The sequence below is a fragment of the Misgurnus anguillicaudatus genome, chromosome 10 (assembly GCF_027580225.2).
Source record: "Misgurnus anguillicaudatus chromosome 10, ASM2758022v2, whole genome shotgun sequence".
Taxonomy (NCBI): domain Eukaryota; kingdom Metazoa; phylum Chordata; class Actinopteri; order Cypriniformes; family Cobitidae; genus Misgurnus; species Misgurnus anguillicaudatus.
The window spans coordinates 24,797,369-24,817,608 of record NC_073346.2 but is presented as its reverse complement, the minus strand read 5'-3'; the positions used below and the strand labels follow the sequence as shown (position 1 = coordinate 24,817,608).

General features: G+C 37.0%; 2 protein-coding genes across 3 annotated transcripts; both read left to right on the top strand.

Moving 5' to 3' along the window:
• Positions 1–1,684: 1,684 nt before the first annotated feature.
• LOC129444977 (uncharacterized) lies at positions 1,685–5,041 on the top strand. The gene is made up of 4 exons (XM_073872731.1): positions 1,685–2,062; positions 3,945–4,112; positions 4,713–4,880; positions 4,968–5,041. The coding sequence occupies exons 1-4, from the start codon at positions 1,945–1,947 to the stop codon at positions 5,039–5,041; spliced, it is 528 nt and encodes a 175-aa protein (XP_073728832.1). The 5' UTR covers positions 1,685–1,944.
• A 2,703-nt stretch (positions 5,042–7,744) lies between these two features.
• LOC129448137 (uncharacterized) lies at positions 7,745–20,237 on the top strand. 2 transcript variants are annotated; one of them, XM_073872191.1, is made up of 12 exons: positions 7,745–7,909; positions 9,303–9,479; positions 10,322–10,471; positions 13,142–14,059; positions 14,232–14,332; positions 14,511–14,564; positions 14,648–15,080; positions 15,169–15,342; positions 18,829–18,961; positions 19,069–19,195; positions 19,311–19,444; positions 19,591–20,237. In XM_073872191.1, the coding sequence occupies exons 1-10, from the start codon at positions 7,756–7,758 to the stop codon at positions 19,115–19,117; spliced, it is 2,343 nt and encodes a 780-aa protein (XP_073728292.1). In that variant the 5' UTR covers positions 7,745–7,755; the 3' UTR covers positions 19,118–19,195; positions 19,311–19,444; positions 19,591–20,237. The 2 variants fall into 2 exon arrangements, with proteins under 2 accessions (XP_073728292.1, XP_073728291.1); XM_073872190.1 differs by having other exon boundaries at positions 19,311–20,237.
• Positions 20,238–20,240: the final 3 nt, after the last annotated feature.

Here is a 20,240-nt window from a genome sequence, read left to right as displayed (position 1 = left end):
CTATAACCCTGCTGACCAGACCTAAGTTGGCTAGCTGGTTTTAACTGGTCTCCCAGCCTGTTTTAACTGCTGCAGCAGGCTGGATTTAAAGGGAGTTTGGCTGGTCATGGTGGAAGACCAGGTGACCCATTAGCTTGACCAGGCAGGAAACCAGATGTGTGCATATTTGCCAGGCTTAGAGGACCGCCGTAAACCAGCTAAGACCACTCTTCAAAGCTTTTAGCCAGGTAAAGCTGGTCTTTTGATCTGAACTGCTAAAATTGGGCTCATAAAACCTTTCTAAAACCATCCTGCTACAGCTAAACTAAACCAGCTAAAACCAAGCTAGGAGACTAGTTAAAACCACCAGCCACCTAACTTAGGTTGGTTTTAGCTGTTTTTCAGTAGGAAATGTTTAGCCCAATACTAAAGTTATCATAATTTTTAATATGTCTTTGAATAATCTCTTATTATTGTCACACAGGTCCACGTGCTCATCTCCACTCAAACCTTTGCAGAGAAATGAAACAGTGACTGCATGTCTGAGCTACAGTCGCCACCTGGTGGTGATAAAAATTAATATTTTAACAAAAGTATGACTTTAGGACGTTTTTGGTGGTATGGTACAGTGCTTTATATAGATTAATGGTATATGGTACCGTGTTCTTTATCTTAAATGTAGATATATCAGTGAATAAAGATAAAGGCATGTGGTCTTCTTGACTGGCAGGGCAAAATCCTTAAACTGAACTTTATTAACTATATCTAAACACAGAGTATCAGTGAAGCAAGTTTCAGAGATTTCTACATAAAATCTATAATGTAAAAAATACACTCTTGATATCTTTAAGACTGACTAAGGTAATATTTTTTTTAATAAGGTATATCTCTGTTTAAAGTAGTGTTATGCCACATTTAACCTCTAGGCTTCACTTGCTTTAGATATAGATATTGTTGCATAAAATTGGTTTGGGGCAGAACAAATAATTTTGGTAGTGGAAACATTTTTCAAAATCTTTTCCTCCCATCTCATACAGTATTTTGTCCATCACCATGACCCTTTAGCTTCTGTAGTGGTTCTTCATCAGTCAACGTGTCAAATGTTCTTTAATGTGTTTAGGAATTAATATTATGGAGTGTTTAGTGAATTTAACCCTGCAGTAAACCCAGCAATATGTAACTTTGTCTCTGGTGATGATTTAACTGCTGTAATAGATTATCCTCTTTGTAATTGTCTGTTTTACTGACTGCCATATAAGCAATGAAAAAACTTTTGTATGTATCATGTATTAAAATATATGACCTCTGATGCTTTTTGATGATTTAAATAAAACACAAAAATCTCAGCATGTCTGTGTTTTACTCTCGACTAATACTAATACACCACGACCTTACTCTTTTAACGTTACTGTAATAAACATAGTGCCATCTAGTGGTTGTATATGAATAACACAATAGGTCTAAATATATTAATACAAAATACTTACTGTAAAATACATTTCAAAAAGTAGCAATAAGCATTAAGTAAGACACATTAAAGCATTTAATATGATATGCATATAAAAAGTACACAAGTTGTAAATAGTTTTATTTAAACAACACAATTGGGACATATAAATTGGAAAAAAATTATTACTGTTGAACAGTGAACATAGAACGCGTCATAATCATGGAACCCATTGTTCTCATAGAACGCATCGTTGTCATGGAACCATTATGACGTCACAAACAGTTCCTATAAAAAGGGTCAGTCAGAAGCAAACGCTACCATTCTATTGATCTGAACGCTTGGCTCTGGTTGACTCCGAAACCCGTGTACAGATTACTGAGTGATTTTGCTGAATTAAGCAAACAGTTTGCTACTTTAAGCTACTTTGACGCGCTGTGTACAGACAGACGGTTTATTCAGACCACAAATCTTTGTAGACCAAGTCTAAACACAGTCTGCAGTCTACTTTCAACATCATGTCTCGCCCTTTAACGTCCTTCATGGTCAGGGAAGGAGCAGATGTTGCAAACATGGATTTTTGCCTACCCAATGCTGTGCTGAACTTTGACACTGAGGCGAAAAGCCCAAAAACAGGTAAAGCAAAACATGTTTCTTTATAATTCTTAAGTTTAAATACAATTATTTTGTTGTTAATGCGTGTGTAACTATTTAGACACACGATTGTGCTGTGTACTTGACATTTTACCCGCCGTTTTTCTTGACAGGCAGCATACGCAGCCAAATTTTGACTCCATTAATTTAACCAAGAGCGACCAAAATTAATAAAACATCCGCGCTGTTAAAGATGAAGCCGTACGAGGCCTAGTTTTTAAATATCCCTCACGACAATTAAACTTTTCGTGGTAAAAGTGTAGTAACCATGTTTATTTGTGTATTCAGGGGTGCAATTGTCACATTTTCGGGAACGTTTTGGATCCAAAATAGGTCATTCTTGTGATTCGTCTAGATCCGATGAGTGTTCATTGTACGCACCGCAGTTTTAAATCAAGTGATTATAAAACACAAACAACAAACATTACATGCCCGCGCTGTTACTAAGGGAGCGTACAAGACGCGCGCATCCGCTACCAGTCCGCTAATCATTAAGGTTGTAAGTATTAAATCCACTGTATTAGCCTTAAATACACACATGCGTCAAAATCCCCTTCTTTGCAAGTATCCTCATGAAAACAACCATTTAGGTCTGAAGAGAAAGTAAACAGCTGAAAGAGAAAACGCATGTGAAACAGTATATTAGATCCGGTCTTAAAGGGGAAGTTACCTAATTTGCTCCCCGGTGTCAATCAAACAGCATTGAGGGTAAATCGCTCACAGCTCTTAACTAAATCACTTTTGTACCTTTAATAAGATTTGTACGTCGAATTGTACACAAGTTTGAAGTTGCTCGTTCAGAGTTCATATTCATACTGTATTACAGCTATAACTGTGAACAGAACAGACCCTGAATTATTTGTTTATGTGTATGCCTACTGAATAATATGAAATACAAGTTTTTGTAACACAAAACGGTTGTATTTTTTCCACAATAGTTAATGCATTGTATAATAGCATTTTATTAATTTTTGTTTATGTTATTTTGATGTTAGTTTGTGGTGCATTAACTACTGTTAACTACTCTTCTGATTCGAGTAACCATATATCAGTGTATATTGCAATTGTGCTTTATTCACATTGAAGCTTTCTTGCTTTGAAAGACATATCACAACTAAAACAGGAGTTTTAATTACATGGAGCATGGTCAAATAAGTCCATTGCTGCCATAAGTATATATTATTAAACAATTATACATGCTAGCACAAAGTATCACATAATATGCAAATGTTAAACTTCAAAGGTCTTGAGCAACCTCTAAATATGAATTAATATTGAAAACATTTTGCCCAATTTATTATTTATTTATTCAAACATATTAGTGGGGTAAGAGCATGAACTTTTAAAAGTTGAAAAATAAGGACACACACACACACACACACACACACACACACACACACACAAATATATGAATGCATGTATGTATGTATATATGTATATGTATGGGAGCGAGAGAGAGTGCTTGTGGCTTTGTCACCTATTTTTTTTACCTCTGATGAGTTTGCACCCCATAACTATTAGCAAAACCATGGTTATTTTGTGGTAACAATGGTTTTACTATAGTAAACATGTCTTTTTGTATGTAACTGTAGTAAAACCATGTTTAATTTTTATAAGGGATGTATAACATGAAAGTATTATACAAGTATATTATTATATATATTATTGTATATAATATACAATATTATATTATAAATATTATGCAATACTACGACTGTTGTTATCCAGATTATCAGCATACTTGCAAATGTGATGTTTATTTAATACAATTTAATAAACAATTTCAGTTTAAATTAAGTAACATGTTTTATACAAAAATATAATTTCAAATGAATGCATTAATTTATTGAAAATGTATTTGCAGTGTTTAAAGCAGAGATGGATGCTTTTCTATCGAATGCTTTTCTGACATTTGACAACGTCTTAAACACTGAATCATTGTCTGAAGTCATGCACGCTGCTGGTAGTGCGAATCCGTGTGGAGGAGTTGAGGAGGATTCTCCTGCAAATGCTGGGGCGAAAAGCCCAACAGGTAAGATGCCAGAGAATGCAAAATTTTCTTTAATGCTGATAAGTTTATGTACAGTTATTGTGTTGTTAATGCACATATAAACACACCTGGTGATGCTCGTGTAACTTACTTGACATTTTACCCGCCGTTTTTCTTGACCAGCAGAACAGGCAAAATTAATAAATGGATAAAACAAATTAACCAAAATTAATAAAACATCCCCACAATTAAGATAAGAGCTAGGTCGTATGAGGCCTTGTTTTTTAATATCCCTCATGAAAATGTACCTTTTGTGGTAAAAGTGTAGTAACCATGTTTCTTGGTGTATTGATTACTTTAACCGTGGTTATTTTGTGGTAACTGGTTTAACTACAGTAACCATGTTTTGTTGGATGTAACTGTAGTAAAACCCATGTTTAATTTTCATAAGGGATGTTAACATAAAAATATAGTTATGGAATACTGCATATAACTTTTGTTATCCAGACTTTCAGCATAACTGCAAATGTGATGTTTATTTAGTACAATATAGTAAACAGTGTCAGTTTAAATTAAGTTACATGTTTTATACAAAAATATAATTTCAAGTTAAGGCATTAATTTATTGAATTGTAATTGCAGTGTTTGAGCAAGATATGGATTTATTCCTATCGAATGCTTTTCTGGGCTTTGACACTGTCCTTAACACTGGACCGTTGTCAGAATTCGGGAAAGCTGCCGGTAGTGTGAATCCGTGTGGAGAAGTTGAGGAGGATTCTCCTGCAAATGCTGGGGCGAAAAGCCCAACAGGTAAGATGCCAGTTAAAGCAAAATGTGACTTTAATGCTTATAAGTTTATATACAGTAATTGTGTTGTTAATTCACATGTACATATAGACACACAAGGTGGTGCTCGTGTACTTGACATTTTACCCACCGTTTTTCTTGACCAGCAGAACATGCAAAATTAATAAATTGATAAAACAAATTAACCAAAATTAATAAAACATCCCCACAATTTAAAGCTCATGTAACACATGCTGTTTCTGCATTTCTGATATTAATCTGGAGTACCTATAGAGTAGTATGACATCATGTCCGAAGAGTCTTTAGTTTAATCAGATTTATAAAAGAAAGATTAGCTTTACCGAATCTTTCCGATAACGTATGAAAAAATGGAGGAGGAGGAGTTACTACCGTGAGAGGAGCGAGTACGAGTCATGCAACACTATACAACACTGTTTAACTTATGATTCACTACATGTTCGTGTTATTTATATAAATTGCACGCGCTATTTCCAACATAAGACAAAAGTCTTACTTGCCGCGTGCAACTCATGACCCGTTTGGGAAAATCCAGCGCATCAAACTCACACGCAAAACTCCGCTGCTACCCTGGAAAATAAACTATATCCATTGTTTCCATAAGGCTGGCTTTCTTCTCCTTACATCCAAAACACACTTCTTCTTTCGTGCCATTGTTGAGTTTTGAAATTAAACAAAGCTGTATCGCGTGATAAGATGTTTGCAAGTTTTAGCGTCTCCCGCTGATTGACGGGTGGGCGGGGATTTCCGGGGGAAGTGCCCATATAAAGAAGTGATACGTATAGAAAACCCCTGAAACGTCAGTTGGACCTGTAATCGAAAAAAACTTTCCGAAAGTTGTACGAACCCTGGCGAAGTGCATTCGGCACAGAAATACTCTGTTACACGCCCAAATGCTTTTTTGACATTTTGCCTACGCTTAGCATGAGGAAACAGCTCTATAACCATGTTAATAAGTCAGAATGCTTGAAATACCATTGAACCACCCCTTTAAGATAATTGCTAGGTTGTATGAGGCCTTGTGTTTTAATATCCCTCATGAAAATGTACCTTTTGTGGTAAAAGTGTAGTAACCATGTTTCTTGGTGTATTGATTACTTTAACCGTGGGTATTTTGTGGTAAATGGTTTAACTACAGTAACCATGTTTTTTTGGATGTAACTGTAGTAAACCCATGTTTGATTTAACATAAAAAATATAGTTATCAGGGAACTACACTAACCTTTTCCACTGGTGGCACTTGCGCTACCAACTTTTTCAGTTACTGGCTCAAAATATTATTTGGTCGCACATATTTTTTTCAAGTTATATTAAGGCGCTCTGGTTAATAATGAACAATAATGAAACTGTATTGCATACAGATATGCTTTTTATTTTACTTGCCATCTTTTAAACCATATGCCGCCTTGTTTTCTTAAACGTTGCAGTCAGTGTTTCCCACAGATCTGAAATTTACTTGGTGGTGGTAACCGGTAAAAAGGGCAATCATTACCCACTGACAAATAATGGTCTACTATACATATGACGAAGAACTAATAATGTGTGACACAACACAATACTTTGATTTATTGAAAATTAATATTAATTTCACATTATATTTCATTAATCTAAACACTCCAAACTTTCTTTGCCATTAACAAAGCTGACACTGTTTGTCAAAGCACCACGAAAACACTTACTGTTTTTGCACTGATATATGAAGCAATTAGACCCCTTTTATCAAACTCAATATAATACAATACTATGTATAGTATATTAATAGACAGTGCAGGTCTATAGATTATAAATGTGACTGATGTTATGACTGATGTTATAATGGTAATAATTTCTATTAAATAGTCACTTTACTGCTTCTGCTCTATCTTTCTATTTCTCTCTTGCCGATTTAAAAAGCTTAATCCACTTATTATTTCAATAATATTATTCCACTTATTTTATTTTCAAATCTACTTGCTGTCCCGGTGACAAACTTTACATTGCTTTGCTCGTTTAGTGCAATGGGCTTGACATTAGCACTGCTTTTTTGCTACAATCTGTGCAAACTTAATATGAATATGGTTTTAGAAAATATATGGTTTATTAATAATAAGATTATTAAAAACATGTGAGAAAGAAAACGCAGCGCGTGGTCGTAACAAGAACCATCGCCATAGAAACCGAAGGCACGGACGCTAAACTGCACTCGAGCTTTAGCGCGGTAGCGCTCATGGCCGTTTTCCGATCGACTCGGGTTATAAACTCAATATTAATCAGACTTGGGACCCAAAGTAATTAAACTAGGACCTAACCGGACCCGACAGACCATTTAAAATATAAACCCGGAACCATACGGGTCCCACGTCCTCAGTGAAGAAAGACCTCTGAAGAAACATGGAAGACACTGCGCTTGCGTCGCACCCAATTCATTGAGAAACAGCTGAGCACGCAAACGCACACTGATAGGGAGAGACACGACGTGCTTTCACGCAAAATGAAGCCAACGTGTTGATGGCTCAGAGCACGTTATAAAACGTATTCTTAAAATCCACATTTATATTTTAATAAATGCTCTTAGTAAATCATAGCATATTGTCTAAAACACTAGGTAGCACATTTGCGACCCATTAAAAATTAGGGTCGCAACGGCAGTTCAAAAGGTCGCATATGCGACCATTTTGGTCGCAGTGTAGCTCCCTGGTTATGGAATACTGCATATAACTGTTGTTACCCAGACTTTCAGCATAACTGCAAATGTGATGTTTATTTAATACAATATAGTAAACAGTGTCAGTTTAAATTAAGTTACATGTTTTATACAAAAATATAATTTCAAGTTAAGGCATTAATTTATTGAATTGTAATTGCAGTGTTTGAGCAAGATATGGATTTATTCCTATCGAATGCTTTTCTGGGCTTTGACACTGTCCTTAACACTGGACTGTTGTCAGAATTCGGGAAAGCTGCCGGTAGTGTGAATCCGTGTGGAGGAGTTGAGGAGGATTCTCCTGCAAATGCTGGGGCGAAAAGCCCAACAGGTAAGATGCCAGTTAAAGCAAAATGTGACTTTAATGCTTATAAGTTTATATACAGTAATTGTGTTGTTAATTCAGGTGTACATATAGACACACAAGGTGGTGCTCGTGTACTTGACATTTTACCCACCATTTTTCTTGACCAGCAGAACATGCAAAATTAATAAATTGATAAAACAAATTAACCAAAATTAATAAAACATCCCCACAATTTAAAGCTCACGTAACACATGCTGTTTCTGCATTTCTGATGTTAATCTGGAGTACCTATAGAGTAGTATGACATCATGTCCGAAGAGTCTTTAGTTTAATCAGATATATAAAAGAAAGATTAGCTTTACCGAATCTTTCCGATAACGTATGAAAAAATGGAGGAGGAGTTACTACCGCGAGAGGAGCGAGTATGAGTCATGCAACACTATACAACACTGTTTAACTTATGATTCACTACATATTCGTGTCATTTATATAATATGCACGCGCCTATTTCCAACATAAGACAAAAGTCTTACTTACCGCGTGCAACTCATGACCCGTTTGGGAAAATCCAGCGCATCAAACTCACACGCAAAACTCCGCTGCTACCCCGGAAAATAAACTATATCCATTGTTTTCATAAGGTTGGATTTCTTCTCCTTACATCCAAAAACACACTTCTTCTTTCGTGCCATTGTTGAGTTTTGAAATTAAACAAAGCTGTATCGCGTGATAAGATGTTTGAAAGTTTTAGCGTCTCCCGCTGATTGACGGGTGGGCGGGGATTTCCGGGGGAAGTGCCCATATAAAGAAGTGATACGTATAGAAAACCCCTGAAACGTCAGTTGGACCTGTAATCGAAAAAAACTTTCCGAAAGTTGTACGAACCCTGGCGAAGTGCATTCGGCACAGAAATACTCTGTTACACGCCCAAATGCTTTTTTGACATTTTGCCTACGCTTAGCATGAGGAAACAACTCTATAACCATGTTTATAAGTCAGAATGCTTGAAATACCATTGAACCCCCCCTTTAAGATAAGAGCTAGGTCGTATGAGGCCTTGTTTTTTAATATCCCTCATGAAAATGTACCTTTTGTGGTAAAAGTGTAGTAACCATGTTTCTTGGTGTATTGATTACTTTAACCATGGTTATTTTGTAGTAACAATGGTTTAACTACAGTAACCATGTTTTGTTGGATGTAACTGTAGTAAAACCATGTTTAATTTTCATAAGGGATGTTAAAAATATAGTTATGGAATATTGCATATAACTGTTGTTATCCAGACCTTCAGCATAACTGCAAATGTGATGTTTATTTAATACAATATAGTAAACAGTGTCAGTTTAAATGAAGTTACATGTTTTATTACAAAAATATTATTTCAAGTTAAGCATTAATTTTTGAATTGTAATTGCAGTGTTTGAGCAAGATATGGATTTATTCCTATCGGATACTTTTCTGAGCTTTGACACTATCCTTAACACTGGACCGTTGTCAGAATTCGGGAAAGCTGCCGGTAGTGTGAATCCGTGTGGAGAAGTTGAGGAGATGGAGAAAGTTTCTCCTGCATATGCTGAGGCAAAAAGCCCAACAAGTAAGATTCAAGTTAAAGCAAAATGTGACTTTAATACTGATAAGTTTACATACAGTTATTGTGTTGTTAATGCACGTGTACATAAAGACACACAAGGTGGTGCTCGTGTACTTGACATTTAAAATGCAGTTTTTCTTGACACACAGCCAAATTTTGACTCCATTAATTTAAAAAAGCGACCAAAATTAATAAAACATCCCTGCAATTTAAGATAAGAGCTAGGTCATATGAGGCCTTGTGTTTTAATATCCCTCACAAAAATTGACCTTTTGTGGTAAAAGTGTTGTAACCATGTTTAATGGTGTATTGATTACTATTAGCAAAACCATGGTTATTTTGTGGTAACAATGGTTTTACTACAGTAACCATGTTTTTTGGATGCAACTATAGTAAAACCATCTTTTATTTTCATTAGGGATGTATAACATAATAAATAGGCAATTCTAGGCAATAAAGGAGACGCTCACATTCACAAAATACGTGGAAGACACTCACTTAATACTAAACTCTGATTACACATGAGATTAAGCGAGTGTCTGGCAAACGTGAGCATCTCTTTTATTATAAACCCCTTTAAAGTGTGTGCAGCAAGCACGTATTTTGACCTGATGCATAATGCACATAGGTTAACATGACGCGCTAAACGCATATTTTCACATAATGAGCTACACACATGACGGGCTAAATACATGTTTTGATGAGTTTCCCATTCGGGCGCCCTCGAAAATGAAGTCACCGGCAGCCACTGATGCAGAATAAACAATACATTAAAATGAAGTGACAAGTTTTTGACACAAAATCACTTTAGCATTAATTTTATAACATTATTTATTGAATTGCAGTGTTGGGAAGGAGTCAAGATAGTGGAATGGATTTTGTCCTGCCGTGTGCTTTGCCTGAGAGTGTCCTGAACATCGGATCTCTGTTAGACAGACGCGCCGGTAGAGGAAAGGAGTTTACTCCTACTTTTGATGAGGCGAACAGCCCAATAGGTTAGTTGGAATTTTGTGTACTTGCCATTTTTTAAATCTGTGTCATGATGTTTGTTCCTCAAAAGTTTAGTTGGCCCATGCAGATACTGATATTTGTATTACATTAAAGTCAGTTAAATAAAACATCTTACAATAAGAAATGAATGTTAGACACATTTTTAAACTCTTATTTTAACAGCATTATGAAAATACAGCAATGCTATTTGCATTACTAATGCTGTTAAAATAAGAGTTAGAACACATTAGAAAAACAACAAAAAAATGAATTTATTAAATCAGTTTTATAAGATACTCGGTTACATTGTTTTATTAATGGAGGCTTAGTGTCCAGGTGGATGGGGAGAGGTAACCCCCCAATAATTTAAACTAGCAATGACAACCCAATATTTACAAATGATTTATGATAACAACATTATGTACACTTGACACTTCAACCCCCTTAATATTTTAACCAAATCTGTGCCTTGTAGATTATGGAGGACCACAAGAGTCATGCAAAATGTAATACAGAACTTCAATATTTAATAACTACGTGGACAATAAAAATAGCAATTAATACATTTGTTTAAAAATTTATTAATTAATCTATAAATAAATAGACAAAGTTGCAAAAAAATCATTATGTAACATTTTATTAGGCAATAAAAAGTCAGATTATAAAAGTAATGTAGAAATGAAATATTAATCCATGAATAAATAGTTCAAAGTAATATAACTATTTACAAAAACAACATAAAACACTCAATAAGTTCATCATTTTAAATTGCATTTACAAATTCTTAATTAAATAATGGAATTTCAAAATGTATTTCAAAAAGCGATTTAAAAAGAGAAATAAATAACTGGTTTATAAATTGAACTACAAATTCAGCTTTAAATTAGGCATTTAACTCTTTCACTGCCAGCGTTTTTAAAAAAAGTTGCCAGCCAGCGCCAGCGTTTTTCATGATTTTCACAAAAGTTTAATGCCTTCTAAAAAAATTTCTTCTTCAAATATATAAACATACAATATAACAAATGAAAGAACAGACCCTCTTGAAGCTATAAAAGTGATTTTCCTTTTGTCTTCTGTAGTCTGATTTACATAACGACTCAAACATAAGCTTTTCTTATAAGATGAACTGTCCCTTTAACTCTTTCACCGCCCGCGTTTTTAAAAAAAAGTTGCCAGCCAGCGCCAGCGTTTTTCACCAAAGTTTAATGCCTTCCAGAAAATGTTCTTCTTTAAATATATAAACATACAATATACCAAATGAAAGAACAGACCCTCTGCTTTCAAACAAAAAAAACCTGTTTCTTCCTACCTTCAGTGGTTCTTCTGTAATCAGCTTTTGAATATGGGTAGGTTTCTGCAAAAACACCACATTTTGAGCAAAAAGCAGAGATAATTCCATTTTTGTGATGGACTTTTCATAGAGATCCCATTCAGAGCGATCTTTAAAGCTGCCGTCGGCAACTCTGGAGGATTGAGCAGTTTCCAAATGTTTACAATTTCATGTCCCTCCCCCACTACCTCCGAGCAACCTCCCTCAGAGCTCGTTCTCGTCAGCGCGTGTGCAAAAGTATTATTGTGAACGCATACTTAGCAAGAATACTTAGATTACTTACATAACACTCCGAAATACAATCAATGGTTGATAAAGCACAATTACCTGTTGATAAGAAATGTGGCAAGCTCTGCATCCAGCTTGAAATCTTGTAGATTCCTTTCAAATGCCGCTCCGATATTGATCCTAGTTTTAATACGGTCACAGTCGCTTTCTATCTTTGTTTCCTTCTTTTCATTGGTTGTTTCCTAGCTCTAGTTGTTAACCGAGAAATCGGAAGTTTGTTACTGAAAGTTCTCTCCGCCATCACGCTGTTGAAACCAAAACACCTATGAATTCAGGCGGATGCACGTGATATTGTAACGCGCGAGGGGGAGGGGGATCTGTGGCGCGTGCAGGTACTGTGATTGACAGGCAGATTTTACACAGCCCTGCGCTGATTGGACCAAATGAACCAGCCTGCGCTGATTGGACCAAATGAACCAGGAGCGGTGGATTTTTGCAAAACAAATAACAGGCTCCAGGTGGAGCTAGAAGCGCGGGGTTTTTTCTTAAACAGTCTAATTGATGTTGTTCTATCGGAGCATAGTGTTGGTTTCAGTGAATATGATCAAAAAATATGATGAAATAAGTTGCCGACCGCAGCTTTAAAACAGACACGGACATGCAGCAGCTTGCCAGAGGGCAATACTTCCGGGTTTAAAAAGTTGCCGAAGGGCGCCACCTAGTGGATAATAGCAGTATTGCGGAAAGACGGAAATACTCGTCATTGGCGGGGAAGCGTTTTCTCTTGATTGACGAGATATCTCGTCAATGGCGGGGAAAGAGTTAATAAAACAAATGAAGCGATAGGCTACTGGTTATAAAACATGCACGTAGGATGCAAATTTTACAATCAAAGGGAGTAAATTTGTATTGTCGCCAATGGCGACCTTGACAGAAATTTCACTCACAAATAAATATATTTGGTCGCAAATTTTAGTCGCAGTTTGGAGCCCTGCCACAGTTTGTCAAATGTGTTTATTAAGTATTATCACTGGCCATGGTTCTTTGTCATTCACTTTCAACTACTGTCATAATTAATTTTCTAATAGTTATCATTTGTTTTTGTTTTTTGGTGTAGACAATAACATCAGTCCTGACCAACAAAAGACATACTTTGACCGGGCCTGGAGGGGCAAAGTGGAGCCAGTGCCGGCTCCACAGCTTGAAGCCGATCCTGCTATCCCTGATGGAAGGGAAGGGGGTGATCTGGCATTCTGGTCGAAGACTAAGATTGGTCAGAAGAAACAGAAGGCTTCGAAGAGCCGTTTATTTGACCTCCAGGAAGAAAAGACTGTTGTTCAAGCGCAACATGTCGAGGCAGATTCAGCTATTCCTGTTGGTATGGATGTTGCTGATTTTGCATGCCCCGAATCGTATATATTTATTCGTACGGAAAAACGAAAGACTTTGAAGAGTCACTTATTTGACCGTTTCCGGAGGGGCAATCTGGAGTCAGTGCCGACTCCACAGCTTGACGCCGATCTTGCTAATCCTGTTGGAATGGATGGTGCTGATCTGGCCTGCCATGAGGCAAAAACTAAGATTCGTCCGGACAAACAAATGTCAAAGAAGTGTTGCTTCCTTGACTGCTTCCGGAGGAGCAATGTAGAGTCAGTGCCGACTCCACAGCTCGATGCCGATCTGGCCAGTCGTGAGTTAAATCCTCACATTAGTTTTCCTGCCATCACTGCAACTAATGCCAGCCTACAAAAGTTAGGTGCCGTTCCACCCAATTTCGGGTTAAAAGGTGGTGGAAATTCAGACCCAAAAAGACCTGAAAATCCAAGACCAAAAGCAATCGGAAATCCCCGAAATCCTGTCCCAAAAGATGCTGGAAATCCTGTCCCGAAAGATGCTGGAAATCCTAAACCAAAAGATGCTGGAAATCCCGTCCGAAAAGATGTAAAAGTTGTTAGGCCAAAAACTTCAAATCTTTTTAAAAAGCAAAGCAAGAAGAAACCAACCGATCCCGAGCCAGGTCCCTCAGTGACTACAGGTGAGTGTACCGCCTTTATTACTCCTAGACTGGGTTGCACCAATATGTGAAATGGTTTCATTATCATATTTTTTTGTACCTTGAAATGTATGCTGTACTTTACTTCTGATCCCTGTATTAAGATGTACTTTAACACCTCATCAATTTTCATGTTTTTCTGTGTGTTGTTCAGAGACTTTGGAGTCTAAATATCAACTCTTAGAGATGGATGTGCTTGGGCAAGGTAGCTTTGGCGTAGTGTTCAAAGGGATCCGTCAATCGGATGGGAATCTGGTAATGCACTCATATTTATATCGAACACAATGTTTGCAGAAATTTGTACGTCCACTTGATCTAAACGATGTTTAAAGTTTGTAGATTTTCAAACCTTTAAGCTAATGTGTGCAGTGTCAGGTAAGCTGCTTCAGTCAGCTCAAGAGAAATTAACTCAGTATTTATTTCATCTTTACAGGTTGCCATCAAGCAAATTATGAAACAAGAGAAGAAGGACAGATATATTCAGATTGTAAGTTGTAAAGTGAACTAGAGAGAAAATACACAAAATATTAGTTTTATCTAATTGTAATGTGTTCATTTTTTTTTCTCCAGCCTGGATATCCCAAACCGCTGCTAACAGAAATAGCATTAATGCTTAAGTTAAGAGAAGGTTACCGTTGCCCGAATATCATCGAGATGTATGACTGGTATGAGACCAGCGAAATGTTCTCAATTGTGATGGAGTATCCTCAGGAGAGCGAATCCTTGTTTTGGTTTGCTCATAAACACAAACTGAGTGAAAATGCAGCACGACATCTAATGTATCAGGCCGTAAAAGCAGTTGAACACTGCCTGCTTAATGATGTCATCCATACGGACATACATGCGGGGAACTTCTTGGTGCAGAAGAAAACTATGAAGTTAAAGTTAATTGACTTTGGGCTTGGACATGTATTTAACTGTGATGGCCATGGACATCTATCTAGGAGTGATGGCCATGGACATCTAGTTGGGTGTGATGGCCATGATTCCAAGGACTTTATAGGTGAGTTGATTTTTTTTAATGAAGCAGAGTATGGAAACATGCTGGGTCATCTTTTACGAAATGACTAAACACAATGCCTTGTGTACAGGAGCTGCACATTCCACACCGCCTGAGGTTCATACAAGTAAGCAATTCTTTGCCATGCCAGCAAACGCCTGGGCCTTAGGTGTTTTGCTATATTTCATGATGCATGGAGCTTACCCCCAAATATGGGACTTGTATGAGGGTGAACCGAAGAAATATGATGAAGGTTTATCAAAGGGTGAGTGAAATGATCGATCAACATATGCACACACAAAGCCTCTTATCAAACATACAATACAATAAATATTATCAGAGGATATGGTCTGTCTGGCAAGATGGTAGATTTTATTGTGTTTAGTTTATCAGTCATTTAGTGGCTCCCCAATGTTTTACATCACTGTGCCATCATCTTAACCTGAGGTAATGTCTGTCTGGCGCCAGATGTAACTATGGACCACAAAACCAGTCATAAGGCTCAGTTTTTTAAAAATAAGATTTATTATCCGAAAGCTAAATAAATAAGCATTTTCACTGTTGTATGGTTTGTTAGCAAAATATTTGGCTGATATACAACGATTTGAATATTTGGGCGTACACCCGATTTAGGCGTAGCGCATGTCTGAGACTAAACCGTTTGTCTAGTAGACGTAAGTATAAAGTCTTGACTTGTTTCTGTGGCAAAATGACAAATAATCCAATTTGATGGGACATTTGCACTTCTAATGCACAGGATACGTGAGCAGTGTGCTTTCATGCATGAAAGAGTGAGAGATCGTCCCAATAAATTCTATATATTATAAAATACCTAAATATTTACAAAGATACAGTAAAGAATTTATTTAAAGCTTTCCGTTAATTTCGTTTTAATCCAGAACTATAAGAATTAATCTGCAATAAAAGAAAAATTCATAATTTTGACCCAAACTGTACAAATATAGTCATGCGATTTATGACTGGTTTTGTGGTCCAGGGTCACAATTTGGTAACAAATGACTTTTAATCAGGGGTTCCTCCACCAATGACCGTTTAAGACATTCAGAGGACCACCTTTCTAAACATGATAGTATCAACGCAGAATAACAGAAAAACGATGCACTGTGACATGCATTTTGTGTCACTAAATGTACACCTGGTGGTACCCCTGTAGATGGAAAACCAAACCACATAGGTGTCATTTTGAGCAGAAAAAAAATTATTTAAAGTGAAAGATTAAGGGCCCTATTTTAACTATCTAAGCGCATTGTCTAAAGCGCACAGCGCACGTGTCCGAATCCACTTTTGCTAATTTAACGACGGGAAAAATCGTTTTTGCGCCGAGCGCATGGTCGAAAAGGGTAGGTCCTATTGTAATGGGAGTATTTTGGGCGTAACGTGCAGTAAACCAATGAGAGTCACAGCTCTCATTCCCTTTAAAAGCAAGTTGCGCTGGCGCTATGTCTAATCCCTATTTAGATGACGAACTTTGTAAACTGAAAAACTAAGCGGAGGAAGAAGATCCCCAGTTTAAGATTAATGTTAAATAATTGTGTTGTTTTTCCCTTATATTGAAATTGTTATTTTTTTATTAAAACCTTTAAAACCCGTTTTCTTTTAGTCATGGAAGTAAAAAGCAGGCTTGTAATTGCTTTAAATGTATGGCTATCAAATATCATCAAAACATAATTTACAAGTATGTAAGATAAGGTTTGTACTCTAAAAATACTTTATTTGTAACAAACAGGAGATAAAGAAATTACAAACGGCTCTCCTCACGTTTCAGCACTTTGGACAGCGATTTTTTTAGCAAAGAGTTTTTTTAAGCATTACTTACAAATGTTTCTCATCTCGCCATATCCACAGGTACATCATATACAATAAATCCGTGAGGTAGCATTAAAAAAAAAAAACATTTAGAAGCAGACGCATTTGTTTAAAGCAAAGCATTTATTTACTTATCAGGCTGCAGGTAAAGCAGCTCTTTGCGCCTTCTAACGTCTCATAATCAGTCCTCATTTATAAATATGTCCAAGAGACTCAATAATAATCTCTTAAATTCAATCCTTTATCTTTCATATTTAAAAGCATTTTTGTGCTGCTCCGCATTTATGTACTTTGTGATAAGCAAACCCGCGTTGTCCTCCCGTTTATAGGCGCATATTACTAATGCGCTCTTTAAATAACATAAAACATATTGCGCCATTGACTTTAGACTTTAGACCAGGTTTTTGTTGGTCAATGGCGTAGTCTATTTTAGTTGCCTCAAAATAGCAACGCGCCAACAATGCGCCTGAACACACCTCGTTTTTCAGACCAGAACGCCCATGGGCGCAAAGGGGGCGCAAATGCATTTGCTATTTAAACAACGCGGCGCTAAACGTGAAAATTAGGGTGGAAACTAGCGAAAGACACTTGCGTCGCGCATTGCGCTGCATTGCGCTGGGTGTAAGATAGAGCCCATAAAGGTTCACCACCGGTTGAGAATCACTGCTTTAGATCAGGGATTCCCAAAGAGTGGTACGCGCACCCCCAGGGGTACGCGAGCTGCCACCGGGGGGTGCGCGAGTGGAAAAATCTAATGGCGGTCTGGCTCTTTAAGTGGGATTTTTCCATACAATAAATGAATAAAAAACATGAACAGTAAACATTTCCTTTGTAATCGCTTTTATTTTAAATTAAAAAAATATACTTTTAGTTTTTGATAGAAACGTAGAAGACAGCTGCTGTCTTTTTCTACGCACTGCTCTTCTGTTATGCACTGCAGCCGCTATATGCGCGTCAACTCGTTTCATTCATTCCATATTATAAATATGCTTAACTGTCTGAAATCAGGGAAACTGTCAAGTGTGGGACGTCTTATGATAAAGTTGTTAGTCACGAAGGAGGAGAGGGACCAAGAGAGAGAGACTTTTTTCTATGGCAAAAATAGAAATAATCAAATGGGACGAGACATGGGTGCGTCTAATGCACAGGATACGCGAGCAATGTGCTTTCATGCATGGTAGAGAGACCGGCAATTAATTTTTATAATAAAATACATAAATACTAACAAAGACACTGTAGAGAACTTATTAAAAGCTTTAATTTAATTTTGTTTGAAACTTGAGCTGTTATAATGAATCTGCAAACTATTATACACCTTTTGTGCGAACTGTAAAGGCTTTTGTGAATGTGTTTGATGAGTCTGCACGTGACGCACGCATCTTGAGGGAGAGGGCACTGGTAAATATGAGGAAAGCTCTCATATGTCATCTATTAGCTGGCGGCAGTAAGTGTACGTTTCCTACCATAGTAAACTCGAAGGGCGTCTAAATATTAAACGCATACACGGGGGCGCGCATCATCTATGCTGAGCGTAGCTTCTTCTAGTCGTAGTTTCAGATGGTGCAACAGGCGTAAATATTTTTCACAATGTCGGACGTAGCTAAGCCCGACGTAGGACTAACACCCAACTTTTTTACATCCGGCTTGTGCAACTGGCCCCTGGTTATTTGCACATGATTAAACATGAGTCTTTATGGCGAGTCTTTTTTTTTTTTTGAAGTGGGGTTTGGGGGTGCGCCAACCCGGTCGGGACATAGAAGGGGGTGCGCAGGAAAAAAAGTTTGGGAACCGCTGCTTTAGATAATAGACAGACAGACTTCTTACAGTATTATTCAATGACAACAAAAGTATCTCTTTATGCCATGATAATTATTGCCATTTGTGTGTCATGATGACTAATCAGCTCTCTCCTAAAATTGTACAGAAATCCGTGAACTGATAGACTGGTGCCTGGATGTGAGACCACATAGACGTCCATGGCTCCACCAGATCTTAAGTCACGACTGGTTCAGAACTGACTGGCGTAATGAAAAACCGGAATTCGAACGCAGAAAGAGGTAACAGAGTAGGAAACTACATTTTGCAGATGACATGCTTTGTCTTTGTTAGTTGTATAGTGTGTTCAATAGTAAGATTGTTTAAATGTAAATTTTCACCCCTACAGTATAACAAAACCCACAAAACCCAAAACAAAGTACAAGCTTTATATCTGAAGGATAAGGGAATGATGGGAGATGCTGTTTTCATGATCCAGAGACGGATGGAGTTTGCTAATCATGTTTCCGGATAAGGTAATGAATGAATGGGTTTCAACTGTATGTTTGATCACATTATTTAATTCGATCGTTATGAATTAGCTGCAGGACTAACCACCATTTCTGCATTTGTCCTCTCGTGTCTCCCTAGTTTCTACAACCGAAAACCAAGAATACCATGGACATTAAGTCACTAACAGGGTGACAATTACAAGGGAGACAAGAGACGAGCCATTATTTAAAACAGGAATTTCTCTGGATTTACAAATCCATGGGAACTTTACAGTACACAACCACATTTAATATATCGCACTGTGCAAATTATATATATTATAGAAATCATACATATTGTGGCTTTAAGGTTCTAGATATACTATACATATGATGACTAAAAACTAAATGTTGACATTTCTTTGCTTTCTCATCTTCAGGTTGTATCCTATGAACACAAATCGTTGGCTGAAGGTCTGTAGATAGTATCCTGTATAGATAGTATAGTATCTTTATAAATAGTATATCCTCTATAGAATCCGTTTACATATATATGTTTATATATATATCTCCCAAGGGTTTTTTTCCTCCTAGGACTTTTTTCCTCCTGGCTAAAAATCCGGGAGGTTTTCTCCTAGGGGGTTTTTTCAACCCCGGGGACTCGGCCAACATTGGCTTAACTTAGCACCTTCATCTATACGTTACATCATTAACACGCTCGCTTGTAAAGTTAATTCATAGCCGCTGTATTTATTTTTAGCAAATCTATTTATGATTAGCAAAAAACACTCCCAAGGGTTTTTTGCCTCCTAGGACTTTTTTCCTCCTGGCTAAAAATGCGGGAGGTTTTTCTCCTAGGGGTTTTTTTCAACCCGGGGACTGAGCCGACATTGGCTTAACTTAGCACCTTCTTCTATACGTTACATCATTAACAGGCTCGCTTGTATAGTTTATTCATAGACGCTGTATTTCGCTACTTATGTTGTCTGTCGATTTTTCTGTGTTTTCTCCTGCTTAAAGCTGGGGGAATTAAAGCTGCTTTAAAAAAGCACTATATAAATAAAATTGAATTTAAAAGAATCAGCTATTT